This window comes from Pinus tabuliformis, chromosome 2_1, assembly GCF_031772625.1.
Source record: "Pinus tabuliformis cultivar Carrire ecotype Pingquan chromosome 2_1, CPIR1, whole genome shotgun sequence".
In the NCBI taxonomy this organism is placed as follows: Eukaryota; Viridiplantae; Streptophyta; class Pinopsida; order Pinales; family Pinaceae; genus Pinus; species Pinus tabuliformis.
In genome coordinates, this window is record NC_142299.1 from 693,977,636 (window position 1) to 693,997,435 (window position 19,800).

A 19,800-nucleotide genomic window follows, 5' to 3' on the forward strand; every position below is an offset into this window, starting at 1 on the left:
TTGTCGCATCCGTCACTTAATCTGTCCTCTGTTTCAGCTGTTTGTTAACCAGCTGAGCCTCACAGATTTTGATATGTATCCAGATTTTTATATATCCTTAATATAATCTATATCGGTTTTTCTCTCTGAAAAAAGTTACATTGAGAACTTGCCAGAGCAAAATGCCAGCCTTTTGCGGCGATTTGAATGATTGATTCTGGTGAGGAAACAACACTAGTCAGACTCCTCTCTTCATACCCAAAAACGCTTGTACTTTGCTCATTTTGTTTACAATCCGAGTGTATGCCACCTCTCAAGTTTTCTCCACAAAAAGCACAACTTTCTGCCCTGGTCCTGCTTTGAAGATCAACCAGAGAGATGTTATAACCCGCTTGAAGTTCTGAGCTAGGAGACTTAGACAATGGAGGAATCGAATATGGAAGCTTGTGTCACCATGAATACTCGATTCTCCACAAAAGATTGTCCTTTCCTTCTTTAGCATCATGTTTTGCATGGTCTCTGCCATTGACCGAGACTTTTTCAGTAGTTTTCTCGAGTTTTGAAATTTTGATCTCTGAAATTTTAGTGTTTGGAATCTATGTGCAAATAATTTCATCCGTGTTTTTCCTTAAAAACTAAATAAAAACACATTCTCGTAGTCCGCCAATGGTGGTCTTAAAAGATTGGCCCTCGCTTTTACTAACTTGAAATCCTCCAGGATCGCTTCAGAAATCTGACCCGACACTAGTATACTCCAGAAAAGGTGTAAAATTCACTGATGCCCATGAGCTAGTAGTCATAAATGGTAGTCATTCGCTTTTAGAGTTAATGTAAGGCAATTGTTCGAAAAAATATTTGAACAAATTCCTTGCCACTTCCACCATTCTTTCAGATTACTAGGACCACAGACCGTGCTAAAGGAGGTTTCTTTGATTATATTGGAATCATGAAAGAGATTGGGCACTGGATCTCTTTCCGCTCAAGATGATTCTCTTCTCTTGGCTTCTATTCTCGGACAGGAATCTCTCATGGGAAGTTCTTCAAAGAAAGGGTTGGCAGGGCCCGGGCAGATGCCAAATGTGCCTTTCGGAAGCTGAAACAAACTCGCACATGTTCTTCTCCTGCGCCTCATCTTCTACAATCTGGTACGAATTATCTTTGATTTATGGTTTTCCTCATCAAGTTTTTTCATCTGTTCAGGATGCTTTCAACTGGTGGTGCGCGAAGAATCCTTGCTGGCGTACACTGTTTATCCTCACCTGTTGGTTCCTATGGAAATGGCGAAATGCATGCATTTTTCAGCACTCCAGGATGCCCTTACACTCTATTCTGACCTCAATCACGGGCCTCCTGCCTCTTTCAGATTAACTATGTCTTAGCTCTTTTTTGGGACCTGCTTCACTCAATGGGGGGTGCTTCACAGATTTTGGCTTTCGTTACGTTTCATATGTTTTTCAATATCTTTCCATGGCGGTTTCGCTTCTCCCACGAAGCGTTTTTCATGTGGTATCATATGTCTTCTCTCAATAACTCTTCTTTTTGGGACAGGTCTGTTTCATTATTGAACTGCCTCTGTTATCATGAGGATGGATCCACCAGCTTGATCATATTTGTAATGATAGGTTTATATGTTGTCGCATCCGTCACTTAATCTGTCCTCTGTTTCAGCTGTTTGTTAACCAGCTGAGCCTCACAGATTTTGATATGTATCCAGATTTTTATATATCCTTAATATAATCTATATCGGTTTTTCTCTCTGAAAAAAGTTACATTGAGAACTTGCCAGAGCAAAATGCCAGCCTTTTGCGGCGATTTGAATGATTGATTCTGGTGAGGAAACAACACTAGTCAGACTCCTCTCTTCATACCCAAAAACGCTTGTACTTTGCTCATTTTGTTTACAATCCGAGTGTATGCCACCTCTCAAGTTTTCTCCACAAAAAGCACAACTTTCTGCCCTGGTCCTGCTTTGAAGATCAACCAGAGAGATGTTATAACCCGCTTGAAGTTCTGAGCTAGGAGACTTAGACAATGGAGGAATCGAATATGGAAGCTTGTGTCACCATGAATACTCAATTCTCCACAAAAGATTGTCCTTTCCTTCTTTAGCATCATGTTTTGCATGGTCTCTGCCATTGACCGAGACTTTTTCAGTAGTTTTCTCGAGTTTTGAAATTTTGATCTCTGAAATTTTAGTGTTTGGAATCTATGTGCAAATAATTTCATCCGTGTTTTTCCTTAAAAACTAAATAAAAACACATTCTCGTAGTCCGCCAATGGTGGTCTTAAAAGATTGGCCCTCGCTTTTACTAACTTGAAATCCTCCAGGATCGCTTCAGAAATCTGACCCGACACTAGTATACTCCAGAAAAGGTGTAAAATTCACTGATGCCCATGAGCTAGTAGTCATAAATGGTAGTCATTCGCTTTTAGAGTTAATGTAAGGCAATTGTTCGAAAAAATATTTGAACAAATTCCTTGCCACTTCCACCATTCTTTCAGATTACTAGGACCACAGACCGTGCTAAAGGAGGTTTCTTTGATTATATTGGAATCATGAAAGAGATTGGGCACTGGATCTCTTTCCGCTCAAGATGATTCTCTTCTCTTGGCTTCTATTCTCGGACAGGAATCTCTCATGGGAAGTTCTTCAAAGAAAGGGTTGGCAGGGCCCGGGCAGATGCCAAATGTGCCTTTCGGAAGCTGAAACAAACTCGCACATGTTCTTCTCCTGCGCCTCATCTTCTACAATCTGGTACGAATTATCTTTGATTTATGGTTTTCCTCATCAAGTTTTTTCATCTGTTCAGGATGCTTTCAACTGGTGGTGCGCGAAGAATCCTTGCTGGCGTACACTGTTTATCCTCACCTGTTGGTTCCTATGGAAATGGCGAAATGCATGCATTTTTCAGCACTCCAGGATGCCCTTACACTCTATTCTGACCTCAATCACGGGCCTCCTGCCTCTTTCAGATTAACTATGTCTTAGCTCTTTTTTGGGACCTGCTTCACTCAATGGGGGGTGCTTCACAGATTTTGGCTTTCGTTACGTTTCATATGTTTTTCAATATCTTTCCATGGCGGTTTCGCTTCTCCCACGAAGCGTTTTTCATGTGGTATCATATGTCTTCTCTCAATAACTCTTCTTTTTGGGACAGGTCTGTTTCATTATTGAACTGCCTCTGTTATCATGAGGATGGATCCACCAGCTTGATCATATTTGTAATGATAGGTTTATATGTTGTCGCATCCGTCACTTAATCTGTCCTCTGTTTCAGCTGTTTGTTAACCAGCTGAGCCTCACAGATTTTGATATGTATCCAGATTTTTATATATCCTTAATATAATCTATATCGGTTTTTCTCTCTGAAAAAAGTTACATTGAGAACTTGCCAGAGCAAAATGCCAGCCTTTTGCGGCGATTTGAATGATTGATTCTGGTGAGGAAACAACACTAGTCAGACTCCTCTCTTCATACCCAAAAACGCTTGTACTTTGCTCATTTTGTTTACAATCCGAGTGTATGCCACCTCTCAAGTTTTCTCCACAAAAAGCACAACTTTCTGCCCTGGTCCTGCTTTGAAGATCAACCAGAGAGATGTTATAACCCGCTTGAAGTTCTGAGCTAGGAGACTTAGACAATGGAGGAATCGAATATGGAAGCTTGTGTCACCATGAATACTCGATTCTCCACAAAAGATTGTCCTTTCCTTCTTTAGCATCATGTTTTGCATGGTCTCTGCCATTGACCGAGACTTTTTCAGTAGTTTTCTCGAGTTTTGAAATTTTGATCTCTGAAATTTTAGTGTTTGGAATCTATGTGCAAATAATTTCATCCGTGTTTTTCCTTAAAAACTAAATAAAAACACATTCTCGTAGTCCGCCAATGGTGGTCTTAAAAGATTGGCCCTCGCTTTTACTAACTTGAAATCCTCCAGGATCGCTTCAGAAATCTGACCCGACACTAGTATACTCCAGAAAAGGTGTAAAATTCACTGATGCCCATGAGCTAGTAGTCATAAATGGTAGTCATTCGCTTTTAGAGTTAATGTAAGGCAATTGTTCGAAAAAATATTTGAACAAATTCCTTGCCACTTCCACCATTCTTTCAGATTACTAGGACCACAGACCGTGCTAAAGGAGGTTTCTTTGATTATATTGGAATCATGAAAGAGATTGGGCACTGGATCTCTTTCCGCTCAAGATGATTCTCTTCTCTTGGCTTCTATTCTCGGACAGGAATCTCTCATGGGAAGTTCTTCAAAGAAAGGGTTGGCAGGGCCCGGGCAGATGCCAAATGTGCCTTTCGGAAGCTGAAACAAACTCGCACATGTTCTTCTCCTGCGCCTCATCTTCTACAATCTGGTACGAATTATCTTTGATTTATGGTTTTCCTCATCAAGTTTTTTCATCTGTTCAGGATGCTTTCAACTGGTGGTGCGCGAAGAATCCTTGCTGGCGTACACTGTTTATCCTCACCTGTTGGTTCCTATGGAAATGGCGAAATGCATGCATTTTTCAGCACTCCAGGATGCCCTTACACTCTATTCTGACCTCAATCACGGGCCTCCTGCCTCTTTCAGATTAACTATGTCTTAGCTCTTTTTTGGGACCTGCTTCACTCAATGGGGGGTGCTTCACAGATTTTGGCTTTCGTTACGTTTCATATGTTTTTCAATATCTTTCCATGGCGGTTTCGCTTCTCCCACGAAGCGTTTTTCATGTGGTATCATATGTCTTCTCTCAATAACTCTTCTTTTTGGGACAGGTCTGTTTCATTATTGAACTGCCTCTGTTATCATGAGGATGGATCCACCAGCTTGATCATATTTGTAATGATAGGTTTATATGTTGTCGCATCCGTCACTTAATCTGTCCTCTGTTTCAGCTGTTTGTTAACCAGCTGAGCCTCACAGATTTTGATATGTATCCAGATTTTTATATATCCTTAATATAATCTATATCGGTTTTTCTCTCTGAAAAAAGTTACATTGAGAACTTGCCAGAGCAAAATGCCAGCCTTTTGCGGCGATTTGAATGATTGATTCTGGTGAGGAAACAACACTAGTCAGACTCCTCTCTTCATACCCAAAAACGCTTGTACTTTGCTCATTTTGTTTACAATCCGAGTGTATGCCACCTCTCAAGTTTTCTCCACAAAAAGCACAACTTTCTGCCCTGGTCCTGCTTTGAAGATCAACCAGAGAGATGTTATAACCCGCTTGAAGTTCTGAGCTAGGAGACTTAGACAATGGAGGAATCGAATATGGAAGCTTGTGTCACCATGAATACTCGATTCTCCACAAAAGATTGTCCTTTCCTTCTTTAGCATCATGTTTTGCATGGTCTCTGCCATTGACCGAGACTTTTTCAGTAGTTTTCTCGAGTTTTGAAATTTTGATCTCTGAAATTTTAGTGTTTGGAATCTATGTGCAAATAATTTCATCCGTGTTTTTCCTTAAAAACTAAATAAAAACACATTCTCGTAGTCCGCCAATGGTGGTCTTAAAAGATTGGCCCTCGCTTTTACTAACTTGAAATCCTCCAGGATCGCTTCAGAAATCTGACCCGACACTAGTATACTCCAGAAAAGGTGTAAAATTCACTGATGCCCATGAGCTAGTAGTCATAAATGGTAGTCATTCGCTTTTAGAGTTAATGTAAGGCAATTGTTCGAAAAAATATTTGAACAAATTCCTTGCCACTTCCACCATTCTTTCAGATTACTAGGACCACAGACCGTGCTAAAGGAGGTTTCTTTGATTATATTGGAATCATGAAAGAGATTGGGCACTGGATCTCTTTCCGCTCAAGATGATTCTCTTCTCTTGGCTTCTATTCTCGGACAGGAATCTCTCATGGGAAGTTCTTCAAAGAAAGGGTTGGCAGGGCCCGGGCAGATGCCAAATGTGCCTTTCGGAAGCTGAAACAAACTCGCACATGTTCTTCTCCTGCGCCTCATCTTCTACAATCTGGTACGAATTATCTTTGATTTATGGTTTTCCTCATCAAGTTTTTTCATCTGTTCAGGATGCTTTCAACTGGTGGTGCGCGAAGAATCCTTGCTGGCGTACACTGTTTATCCTCACCTGTTGGTTCCTATGGAAATGGCGAAATGCATGCATTTTTCAGCACTCCAGGATGCCCTTACACTCTATTCTGACCTCAATCACGGGCCTCCTGCCTCTTTCAGATTAACTATGTCTTAGCTCTTTTTTGGGACCTGCTTCACTCAATGGGGGGTGCTTCACAGATTTTGGCTTTCGTTACGTTTCATATGTTTTTCAATATCTTTCCATGGCGGTTTCGCTTCTCCCACGAAGCGTTTTTCATGTGGTATCATATGTCTTCTCTCAATAACTCTTCTTTTTGGGACAGGTCTGTTTCATTATTGAACTGCCTCTGTTATCATGAGGATGGATCCACCAGCTTGATCATATTTGTAATGATAGGTTTATATGTTGTCGCATCCGTCACTTAATCTGTCCTCTGTTTCAGCTGTTTGTTAACCAGCTGAGCCTCACAGATTTTGATATGTATCCAGATTTTTATATATCCTTAATATAATCTATATCGGTTTTTCTCTCTGAAAAAAGTTACATTGAGAACTTGCCAGAGCAAAATGCCAGCCTTTTGCGGCGATTTGAATGATTGATTCTGGTGAGGAAACAACACTAGTCAGACTCCTCTCTTCATACCCAAAAACGCTTGTACTTTGCTCATTTTGTTTACAATCCGAGTGTATGCCACCTCTCAAGTTTTCTCCACAAAAAGCACAACTTTCTGCCCTGGTCCTGCTTTGAAGATCAACCAGAGAGATGTTATAACCCGCTTGAAGTTCTGAGCTAGGAGACTTAGACAATGGAGGAATCGAATATGGAAGCTTGTGTCACCATGAATACTCGATTCTCCACAAAAGATTGTCCTTTCCTTCTTTAGCATCATGTTTTGCATGGTCTCTGCCATTGACCGAGACTTTTTCAGTAGTTTTCTCGAGTTTTGAAATTTTGATCTCTGAAATTTTAGTGTTTGGAATCTATGTGCAAATAATTTCATCCGTGTTTTTCCTTAAAAACTAAATAAAAACACATTCTCGTAGTCCGCCAATGGTGGTCTTAAAAGATTGGCCCTCGCTTTTACTAACTTGAAATCCTCCAGGATCGCTTCAGAAATCTGACCCGACACTAGTATACTCCAGAAAAGGTGTAAAATTCACTGATGCCCATGAGCTAGTAGTCATAAATGGTAGTCATTCGCTTTTAGAGTTAATGTAAGGCAATTGTTCGAAAAAATATTTGAACAAATTCCTTGCCACTTCCACCATTCTTTCAGATTACTAGGACCACAGACCGTGCTAAAGGAGGTTTCTTTGATTATATTGGAATCATGAAAGAGATTGGGCACTGGATCTCTTTCCGCTCAAGATGATTCTCTTCTCTTGGCTTCTATTCTCGGACAGGAATCTCTCATGGGAAGTTCTTCAAAGAAAGGGTTGGCAGGGCCCGGGCAGATGCCAAATGTGCCTTTCGGAAGCTGAAACAAACTCGCACATGTTCTTCTCCTGCGCCTCATCTTCTACAATCTGGTACGAATTATCTTTGATTTATGGTTTTCCTCATCAAGTTTTTTCATCTGTTCAGGATGCTTTCAACTGGTGGTGCGCGAAGAATCCTTGCTGGCGTACACTGTTTATCCTCACCTGTTGGTTCCTATGGAAATGGCGAAATGCATGCATTTTTCAGCACTCCAGGATGCCCTTACACTCTATTCTGACCTCAATCACGGGCCTCCTGCCTCTTTCAGATTAACTATGTCTTAGCTCTTTTTTGGGACCTGCTTCACTCAATGGGGGGTGCTTCACAGATTTTGGCTTTCGTTACGTTTCATATGTTTTTCAATATCTTTCCATGGCGGTTTCGCTTCTCCCACGAAGCGTTTTTCATGTGGTATCATATGTCTTCTCTCAATAACTCTTCTTTTTGGGACAGGTCTGTTTCATTATTGAACTGCCTCTGTTATCATGAGGATGGATCCACCAGCTTGATCATATTTGTAATGATAGGTTTATATGTTGTCGCATCCGTCACTTAATCTGTCCTCTGTTTCAGCTGTTTGTTAACCAGCTGAGCCTCACAGATTTTGATATGTATCCAGATTTTTATATATCCTTAATATAATCTATATCGGTTTTTCTCTCTGAAAAAAGTTACATTGAGAACTTGCCAGAGCAAAATGCCAGCCTTTTGCGGCGATTTGAATGATTGATTCTGGTGAGGAAACAACACTAGTCAGACTCCTCTCTTCATACCCAAAAACGCTTGTACTTTGCTCATTTTGTTTACAATCCGAGTGTATGCCACCTCTCAAGTTTTCTCCACAAAAAGCACAACTTTCTGCCCTGGTCCTGCTTTGAAGATCAACCAGAGAGATGTTATAACCCGCTTGAAGTTCTGAGCTAGGAGACTTAGACAATGGAGGAATCGAATATGGAAGCTTGTGTCACCATGAATACTCGATTCTCCACAAAAGATTGTCCTTTCCTTCTTTAGCATCATGTTTTGCATGGTCTCTGCCATTGACCGAGACTTTTTCAGTAGTTTTCTCGAGTTTTGAAATTTTGATCTCTGAAATTTTAGTGTTTGGAATCTATGTGCAAATAATTTCATCCGTGTTTTTCCTTAAAAACTAAATAAAAACACATTCTCGTAGTCCGCCAATGGTGGTCTTAAAAGATTGGCCCTCGCTTTTACTAACTTGAAATCCTCCAGGATCGCTTCAGAAATCTGACCCGACACTAGTATACTCCAGAAAAGGTGTAAAATTCACTGATGCCCATGAGCTAGTAGTCATAAATGGTAGTCATTCGCTTTTAGAGTTAATGTAAGGCAATTGTTCGAAAAAATATTTGAACAAATTCCTTGCCACTTCCACCATTCTTTCAGATTACTAGGACCACAGACCGTGCTAAAGGAGGTTTCTTTGATTATATTGGAATCATGAAAGAGATTGGGCACTGGATCGCTAACAAATCCCGCGGAAAATTTTCGAATAGGTCGAGGACCGACACCACCTAATGATACAAGATGACTGTATGATGCAACAAGTGCGGAGAATTTTTAGTATCTAAGATGTTCCACATCAAGAAACTTTCCTGCACGCTGCTCAAATCTTTGCGAGAATTCTCCAGATGGGTCATCAGGAATCCTTGCGAGAATTCTCCAGCTAGCAGCATATGACGTAAATTCCCTGAAGAATTCTACCGAAACTTTTGTTTTCCGTGTTACCTCTGTTTCTGCTCTGACTTTATCTTTAAAGTTAAATTTTTTTAACCGAATTTGGATACTTCTACCACTTTAATGCAAACATGGGGTTTTGCTGTTAATTATGCTTCACTTCCTACAGCACGACGATATCATTGCATTCCTCTACAAGATGTATGATCTTTGAAAATCCCTGCAGTAAGACCCACTTCTATATAATCTCTTCTACGGCCTGCTCACTGTTAAAAGTAATAAAACCAAAACCCCTGGAACGATCATTACTGCCTCGATCTGTCAAAAGCAATAAAACCAAAACCCCTAGAACGACCAGTGCTGCCTCGATCCTGCATAATCTGATGCTCTACAACTTTGCCAAACTTGGAAAAGAAGTCCTTAACTCATCTTCAGTAATTGATGTAGATATACCACCCACAAATACTTTTTTTGTGTTTGGGCACGAATCCCCCTTGGAATGGTTCTTTTGATTTCATCCGCTTTTCCATCAAGCTCGGGCTTGTCCTGTATAACCTTATCTATGACATAGGGATCCCCGAGGCTGGCCACTGGGCCAGTGACATGGTCTTTCATTATAACCGAGTCTGTTAGCTCCCCGTACTGACTAAAATGCTTTGTAAAAGACTCGACGTGGTAGTCCTTGACAGACCGCCGATGAAGATTTTCCCAGGGCTGGAAACTTCATTGGTTTTTTCTTGTTTTTGCTCCTGTCACGTTTTCCTCCCGTTCTGAGTCACCATCCCCGTTAGAATGCACATCCCGTGTCTTCTGATTCTTCGAAGAAGCCATCATAAGCTATTTGAAAACAACTACGGAAGATCCCTTTCGATGGGTAGCATTGTTAGGCCATGGCAGGCATTGCAGCGTATTTTGGGCCCAAAGAAATCCATGGTTGCAGAGGTTTACCATCATTCTCCCGGTGAGGTTTTAAAGAATTCCAAGGAAGTGCAGAATATAAGGATTGAATTGCCTGGTGGGGAACTGGGCAATGAGGATGTTGTGCTGTTGAAGTGCAAAGCCGTGTTTGGGAGTACTTTGGAGAGTTTTGTTATCCTCGGGGCCTCTTTAGTCTTCAATCCCGCAAAGGATAAGTGAGATGGTAACTGCGATTCAGAGAAGTCATGGTTTCTTCAAGGTAAGAGCTGGTCCGGGCTCTTGAAATCAATAATGTTTGTTTTGTGTTTTTGGTTCTTAGTGTTAGTCTGTGAGAATTTTTTCCATAAAAGCTTTGTTCTTGAAGCGGTTTTCGGTTATTTTTGGTTAAACTGATAGTTTGCGACTGATTTTGGGAATACCTGGTCTGGGTGTTTAAGTGGGATCAGATAAGTAAGTTTTATTTGATCAGATTTGGAAATTATTCGCTGCTTCTCCTGCAGTGATAATTTTTGTCAGTTATAGTGAAAATGATGATCCTGGGTTGAAGTGAATGCGTATTTTAGCTCTTTAACAGCCTTTGAGCAGTTTTGGAGGTAGTTTTATCTGTAAACATTAGAGGGCTGGGGACGCGCTCAAAACAAGCAGCTCTTCACAGACTTGTGGTTGTCCATTCCCCTGATTTCGTTCTATTACAAGAAACTTTGGGGCAAGTTTATGCCGATATTAACATTCTTTCATCCTTTCTTGTGGGTTGGCACTTCATTGCGACGCCATTCTGGGGTTTGCTTCTTGGGTGGTCTTCTTCTTCGGACAGATTGAAGGGGGGTGTTTGCTCGGTAGGATTGTACATTGAAGGAACCTTGTTACCATCCTCAACATCTATGGCCCCTACCATAATCGAAACCTGTTCTCGAATAGACGGGTAGTCGAAGGGCTCCTCTCTTCCCCTAATACTATTATTGGAGGGGACTTAACTCTTATCTTGTCGAGGAGTGGAGTTTAGGGCCCTAAATCCAAAATGGATCCTTAGGATGACTTTTTCTCCTTGCTTTTTGCCTCTCTTAATCTCATAGATGTGGAACCAGTTAAGCTAATGCCTATTTGGGTGAATAACTGCAAAGGGGATGAGGTGGTGGCGAAGTGGCTTGATCGTTTCCTAGTTGCCTCTTCTCTCCTGGATCTAGGATCTATTTGGAGTCTTTAGTCTTGGGTCAACAGTGAGCTTTCCCTGGGGGAAGACTTTTTCCCTTTAAATTTAACAGAACTTGGTTAAAAGACGAATCCTTTCGTTTGCTGGTGGAGGAAAACTGGTGCCATATTAGGTCCACTTCTCAAGGGACGGTGATCCAAAAGATTGTGGCCAATAAAAAATTTCTCAAGACCAAAGTTTCCCTTTGGCCTTTGGAGCGGAAAGGAGCTTCCCACAGGGAACTTTGGGAGATAGAGAGGCGGATTGAGGACCACTTTTTATCAGCTGGAGGGCTGCTAACTGACCATGAGACCTCAGTTTGAAGTCTCTGGAAGGCAGGAAACTTCTCTGCTTCTCAAAGAAGAAGAGATCACTTGGAGATTAAAGAGCAGGGCCATATTGTATTATGGATAGCTGAGGGGGATAGGAACACTGTGTTTTTTCACCAATATGCTAATCATAGGTGGTCTGTCAATCATATCTGGGATTTTACTTCTGATCAGAATAACACTACGATTTCGGCCTTTGATGACCTCTCTAGGGAAGGAACCAGGTTCTTGGAAAAGCTGTATAATGGTTCTATTACAAGCCTTGAGGATCAGATGAAGGTGCTTAAGGTTCACCCTCATGTTTTTCTCAGAACAGGAGGCAACACAGGTCAGCAATGAAGTCTCATTAAAGGAAATCTATGACACCCTCACTCTGATGCCCAGGGACAAGAGCCCATGGTGTGATGGGTGGTCCTTGGATCTCTCTCACCTTTTTTGAGCTAATAGGTCCTGATTTGGTCAAAGCTGTTGAAGAATCTAGGTCGAAAGCTTTTATTCCAGGTAGTTTAAATGCAACCCATTGGGCCTTAATTCCTGAGAAGGCTGAACCTTCCTCCTTTAATGACTTCTGTCCGATTGCTCTTTTCAATGTCCTATATAAGTTAATCTCAAAGATTATTGCAAATCAATTAAAGGTTGTCCTCTCTAAATTCATTGCTGCTGAACATGTGGGTTTCCTTAACAATGGGCAGATCCATGACGCAAGAGGTATCACTCAGGAAGTCATTCACTCCATTGAGACAAAAATTATTTCATATTAATATTCCCTTCTCTGCCATGACCATTGCATTGTCAGGTTCAATGTCACGTCCTCAGGTTGCACTTAAACCCCATCAATTTTTCTGATATATCATGTGAAACATTTAAGCAAAGTCTTCTTTCATATTAATACTATACAGTTTGGTTCCATCCTTTTCTGTCCAGTTTTAGGATTAGTATCTATGATTTCAATCCAATTTTAGTAATAGTATGGATCTATGCTGTAGCATCTATGGAGGGAAGAAATTGAAAAGAATGGAAGAATGGTTTTCACTGCTCTCCCAAAAAGTTAGATAATTAAATTTGTGTTACTGAGGTTTAGCATTAGGGGGAACTTAGTTTGAATGTCTATCTTTGAAGGCTCTGACGGTTTCTATATGTTTACCAGGTGTAGATTGTGTTGTAGTGTCAGAAAAGGAACGGATAAGGGAAACTCTGCTAAAGCAGTTTTGGAAATCCATGAGTACTTTGAGGGATAGGCCTTGGAGGTAGTAGCATTAGAAATATGATGATATTATGAGTTAAAATGATGATGGAGAATTGAGGACCTTTTTGTTTTGTGTAGATTAATCTTTCTTGATCTTTTGAAGCTTTATGCAAATATACTTTGCATGATGTATATTTCGATATGAAATATAACACACACACACACATATATATATAGAGAGAGAGTTGCTTTTTAATTTAATATGATAAATTACAATTGGTCATCATTGTAAAGATTAGAGTCAAAAACTTGTCCACCATAAATTTTTAATAGAGAAGGTGTCTTTTGACAAAGGTGAAATTGCTCGGGGACTTTCAAAGATCTCTCATTACCCCGACACTAACTATCATGCACCTCCTCTTTGTAGGTGGCATTCTCATATTTTACAATGGGTCTCTATGGGAGATAAACATACTATTGAAGACTCTCTCCTTATATGGAAAAGCCACAGGTATGTCCATAAAAAACCTCAACTCTCTAATATCCTACCACCATTTGGACGATGAAGAGATTTTCCATTTCACCCAGATCCTCCCTTTTGAATCTAAATCTCAAGTGGATTTTCAATGAATAACTTATCCTCTTCGTTGTCGGATGATGGACTGACATCCGGTGTGTCCTGCGAGTGATCGACAATGGGTGCATCCATAGATGAAGATACACATGCGAAATCATGGATGGCAGGTTCACCAAATATGTTAGGAAAGAACGGAGAAGGCTCGGACATAAGGGAGTCATTCTTCACCGAGTGTTGATGCTCAAGCTCCCAGTCATACTCTTCATGAATGACATCGCATGTTGGTTGCGCAACACCAACTCCATCGATAGCTTGATCCTCGTTCACAACAAGTGTAGAGTCTGGGATGGAAGAACACAAGACAGTATAATCCAAAGGATCATTCGAGTACGAAGACAAAGGTTGTGGTACAAAGTGCATATGACAAATCGATGGGCTCACAACCAAATCTGTGCGAAAATTAAGCAGAGTGATGTTGGGAGGGTGTGACAGTTGAATAGATGTGTGAGCATGATCTCCTGCATCAATCTGCAATGGTGGAGCTGTTTGATGAGGGGACGGCAGACAGTCACTTGTGACAGCGACCATGTCCGCCTGTGATTGCGCAACTCCATCACTGAAGAATGTTGAGCGAGGCTTGAGTTCAAACTTCTTCTCGGGATGGGCAGATTTCTTAAGGCAATACTTGAATCTATCTCAAAGATAGAAAAAACTCATCTAGCTTTTTGGAGCTTGAAACTGTAAATCACGGAAGTGCTGCCAAAAATCCGTAAGCAATTCATGCGGAGCCTTTTGTTTTTGTAACAATTTTTGGTCAAGATGTTCTTGATCAAAATGATAGAAAGTGTATTCAATGAGATCACAGAAGTGCTCAGGTGAGTGCACGTTGTCAGTTGGTAGGCTGCTCAGCCACTGATGTGGAGATTCGCTAAGTGTGTATTCAAGCAACAAACTGGTTTGTTCATAGAACAACCATCTTCCTCATGAAGCATGGCAAGGAAGTTATGTAAGAACTCAGGCCAGGCCACTTCACCTTCACCATCATACGTGTATGTGGACAAGAGATCGAAAAGCTCCCTGGTGATTCAATTATATTTATAGAAAGTCCAATCTTCTGTAACACCATCCAAAGAAAGGTCCAGTCAACACAATCATATGCCTCGTGTAAGTCGATCTTCATCACCACCGCCTCAAAATTCTTCGAATGCATTGTATGTATGCATTCATGGCAAATGGCAATAACATCGTGAATGGACCGATTTGGCAGGAAGCCAAGTTTTTCACGAGAGATATGTGTCGAGAGGGAAGATTTAATCCTCTCAGCAATAATCTTGGGAATGAGATTGATGGTAATATTGCACAAAGAGATCGACCAAAATTTGGAAAAGAAAACATGTTCGTGACTTTCAGATTCAGTGCTATAATGGTGTACTTGATAGCCCCGAGGATCTTCTGCTCAATTCTGGACTCTTCAACCTTCTCCAATAGTTCCCCCTTCATAATATCGAATAAATCTAAAAATAACTATAGTTCCCCCTTCATAATATCGAATAAATCTAAAAATAACTGTGATAATTATTAGTAATATTATGATTTAATTTTAATATTATCCATTACCCTATAGTGTTGAATATGAAACTAATGTATTAATTAACATTAATATTGTCATAATTTAATTATTACAACTTTAACGTTGAAGTTTGGACCTTAATATTTTTCCTTGTTAGTGTTTTGGCTTTATTATGTGCACAGTGGTATTCAAAATAACATGACCAAATCCAGAGTCCAGAGGCACTCTGGAAACACTGTGCACAGCCCTTTCCATCTACCAACCTATTAGCAGAGGTAAAGTCACATAGATCTTGCACACACTTTCCCATTGCCGGAATCGTTATTAAACAACAAACTCATATATCTCAATAATTTGACTAAATTGATCTTCAGATCTAATCCTATGCCAACCCCAAATAATTGTATATTATACAGTGATAAAAAGTTCGTTTTCAATCCCAATCCATCAAGTTTTATATTTAATAAGCAATAAGTACGTCGTCGGAGACTCCACACTCGGTGAATCATAGCTGCAGGGAAGCTCCCCCTTCGTGCTTTCGCTACTGACAAATGCTAACACAACGATCCTATTCTTCTGAAATGATCGTTTCTGGTGGGCAGGGAAAAATTAGAAATTATTATTTTTTAATTAGTGGGAAAATTTATTATAAATTATTTGTCAAATCTGTAGCAACGATAGTAATTGTGGCTCTAATAAGTGGCTGTTATTCAAATAAAATCACCCACTTGGAATGAATTATCCGTTGGTGGTTTGTAATGGGGCAGATTTTCAATGCTTCTTCACAGCTTTGGGAATTAATGAGAATATTTTAAAAAATTAACAATTTTATTGAGTGTGTGGAATATACTTTTGGAATATTTGGCGTCAACCAAATATCCAAAGTGCTATACGAATTCATCGGAAAATTAAGGAAATGCCAAAGTCTATTGCATCATTGTAACGCAAATTTCAAATATGTGAAATGAATGAAATATGTGTTTTTCTTTAATATTTTCTTGAGATCCAAATTTCGAAAAACTGTCTTTATAATAATGTTGTGATGATATTTTTATGATAAGTGGTTTATATATAGTTTATGGTGTATTATGATTTATCTGTTGAGCAGGGCTTGATAGAATTCCTATTTTGAGCCCTGACGATATCTTTATGTATATAAAGGATAAACTAGCTTGAGTTGAAAACAGATCATGCTATACAATGCAATACTTCGACAGAAACGTTAGATGTGTGAGGTGAGGCTCATTGTAGAGTTTGTAGTGAAGAAATTGTACGTGAAACTGAAGCTTGTTATTTTAAAAAAGAGAGAGACCAAGAATTAACTATAAATAAACAGTACACGGATATATTCCGAGAATCAATTAACAATACAAATTCACATGTAAAGTTGTGATAAAGACAACCATTCACACCAGCATTAATAATAAATACGACACAGACAGATATATGTGTCTTTGTTATTGGTAGAGTCTCTGGAGATAGAATTCGGTGGGTTAACTTTTTCATCAATTTATTTTTTATTTTTTTGAGGCTTATGCAAATGTCTACTTGATTCGATTATGCTGAATTGTTTAAGACGCAAATTTAATTCCGATTAAGGCTGAATTGGTGATACTCACTCTCTTTTGATGCAGGAAATTATTTCACGGACATGCAATATTGGTATCCCAGCTGGTGGAAAAGTCTATGGAACTCAATTCTCCTACCATTTGAGGTCGATAAAATGTCAATTATCAAGGAAAGGTAAGAAACTTGCACTTCTAGCATTTGAGGTTGATTATTGAGAAAGAACTTTCACCACTTTTTCTTTTTAAATTTTAATTTGATGAATGGTTAGGCCTTCGTTCATTTATCATTTTCATGTGGAGTAAATCCACAAAACTGATTTGTGTGAGGGTTGGTTTTAATTTTTTAATTTTTAATTTTAATTATTCGTTTCTTTATTTAAATTCACATTTCTCTGTAGAGTTGTTTGATTTATTTATTTATTTTTATTTTTATTTTGTTATTTAGCCTTTTACACTGATAAACATCTATTTGCAAGTTTGGGGTGGGCACTTTTCACCCCCACCAATCACAGAGTGGAGCCTATCTTCGTCGGCCTCTCTCGAATTAAAATCTGATTGGTTGAATTAAAGTCTGTATAATCTGATTGGTTGAATTAAAATCTGTGTATGCTCTTGAATTAAAATCTGAAATGTGGAGTCTGATCACTTGGTCGTTCCTCTATAATATTTTGGTTTCTGGTTTTGGGGTTTCGATTTGTGGTTCTTTGAGGATTTTACCGTAGCCGACTCTCATGTCGCCACCGGTGAGGGAATCGGGGCGAACGACGCAATGGCAAGTGACAAGTCGATCCATGCCAGTAAGATCTGCTAAATGCTGGGAAAAAGGCAGCCGTAATTGAAGATTAAGATTCCCGTTGCTATGCAAATTGCTGTGTGTTTTCTGTTGGGAAACGGGTATGGAGGATGCTTGCAACTATAAATGGGGCTTGGTATGAGCTGCTTAATACCAAGTTGCCTTGGAACCAGGCCTTCACAACGAACTTCTACCCGCTCTGCGTAAATATGCAAAGCAGATGTGTTGGAATCCATACTTCACTTAATAAAGGGGTATGTCTGTATGCAAAATTACAAATAGAATAAGTTGGTTCTTTTACTATGTCAATGGGGGTGACACTTCAAACATTTCTTAGCAAACTTCTTTTCTCCTTCCCATGGCTCGAATTCATTCCCTGTCAATTCTTCAAATAGCTGTCTGAATTCATTGATAGCTTCTTCAACGTTTGTTCTTTGATCACGTCTCTCTTGGGTGTTGGTGTCATCACCTACTTTGTTTCTCTTAAAGTATAGGTATAGTGTTCCTTTTGGCATGCCAATCAGCTGCATCACACAGTAGCTGCGAAAAGAAAGTAGTGTTATTCAAAATTCTAGAAATGAAATATTGATATCACTAATTCCAGAAACAACCATACTGTTATGAAGGGTTGGAAGGCCAATGCACTTACTCATTCAAACCAATGGAAAAGAAAGTAGTGTTATTCCAAAGTCTAGAAATGAAATATTGATATCAGTAATTCCAGAAACAACCATATTGGAAGGCGAATGCACTTACTCATTCAGGCCTGATCGCAAATTGAGAAGGCACAGTTGTACAAAAGGCCATCCCTTTCCAGAATAAATCCACCTTTATCTCTCAATCCAGAGTCCTTGTAAACTCCCCTCTTTCCATATAGTTTTAGCTGCAACAGGGAACATTGCCAGAGGTAAATTCTTATCTATCATTACCATAAGAAACATAAAATTTTTACCATCATCCCCAGATTGCGATATCAAAGTATATAGCTTAAAATATACCTATGTCATCAATGACTCTGCAACTTCCTCATCTGTGGTTCGTTTAGTCCAAGGAACTTCATGCCTTATCTCACAAGTCTCAGTAGGCTGCACCTTCTGATTATTAATACTATTATTTAACCATGATTCCCTAACAACAGGGATTCCTTTTTCCCTGCAGGTAAAATAATACCTTAGACAAAATCAGATACACTACAAGGGAACACAATATCCATTATATCACCAATTAAAATTCTCACAAGGTTGAAGTCGGGAGATCAATTTACTTTGCCTGTGCTACTTTAGCAGAGCTTCCCTTCGTCCGTTCCTTTTCTGACACTACAACACAATCTACACCTGGAAAACATATAGAAATAATGTGAAACCATCAAAGCCTTCAAACATAGACATTCAAATTAAGTTCACCCTACTGCTAAACCTCAATAACACAAATTGAATTATCTAACTATTTGTGATAGCAGTGACAACCATTCCTCCATTCTTCTCAATTTCTTCCCTCCATAGATGCTGCAACATAGATCCATACTATTACTAAAATTGGATTGAAATCATAGATACTAATCCTAAAACTGAACAGAAAACGATGGAACCAAACTGTATAATATGAAAGAAGACTTTGCTTAAATGTTTCACATAATATATCAGAAAAAATTGATGGGGTTTAAGTGCAACCTGAGGACGTGACATTCGACCTGACAATGCAATGGTCATGCCAGAGAAGGGCTTGTCTCCGGGAAGCGATTCTCTGATAGGGCACTGGTTCGAATCTTGCTGCTTCCTTGACAACTAAACCATCATTAAAACATCAAACTCTTCTTCAAATATAAATCATCCCACTAATTACAAAACTTAACATACTTACGTCAGAGAGAAATTCATTATTATGTGATGTCCTCAATGAATTGAGGACCAATGGACTTAGCAGCCTATCTGTCCTGTAGACTATAGTCCTTCAAAAGAGGGGATAAAACCCCAAAACCCCCATTGTGGGCGAGTTTTAGGTAAGTTAGGTGGAAAACACAAATCTGGGGTTTTGAGTAAGACACACTTAATCACTTAAGAAAATGAAACCCCTCAAGGAATTCTGTAAATAAAGGAGGCTTGGATTCATTTTGGATCGTCATGGTGAATTATCTCATTTGCCTTTTGAGCATTAGCTCTGAGGGTTTTATGACCCCATTTTTTGGTCAATTTCGGTGGTGAAAGTTTCCACCCTAGTTGGCAAAACTCCTTTCTTCTCTTCAATCTGTTCTGGCACAGAAAAGTTTTCTGAAGGACAATGAAGTTCTTGTTGGTTTGGGCACTTGGTATTAACACAAGAATTATACTTCTAAAAGGGAAACAAACTCTGTCTAATCCTCGCTTTGGCACAAAAGCACCTTTTAACAGGCAGCGAAATTACCTTGGGCTCTTTTTGTTCTTGCCTTTGGATCCCTTCTAATTTGGTAGCGAAGTATTGT

The 19,800-nt window shown here is 39.5% G+C and overlaps 1 protein-coding gene across 1 annotated transcript in view; it reads left to right on the top strand.

Moving 5' to 3' along the window:
* Positions 1–8,754: 8,754 nt before the first annotated feature.
* LOC149202493 (uncharacterized) overlaps positions 8,755–19,800 on the top strand; it is a 153,488-nt gene continuing 142,442 nt past the window's right edge. Inside the window, exons 1-2 of the mRNA XM_089401606.1 lie at positions 8,755–10,389; positions 16,616–16,724. Of these exons, the coding sequence (XP_089257732.1) occupies positions 10,351–10,389; positions 16,616–16,724 (148 nt within the window). The 5' untranslated portion in view covers positions 8,755–10,350. The remainder of the gene's footprint in view (positions 10,390–16,615; positions 16,725–19,800) is intronic.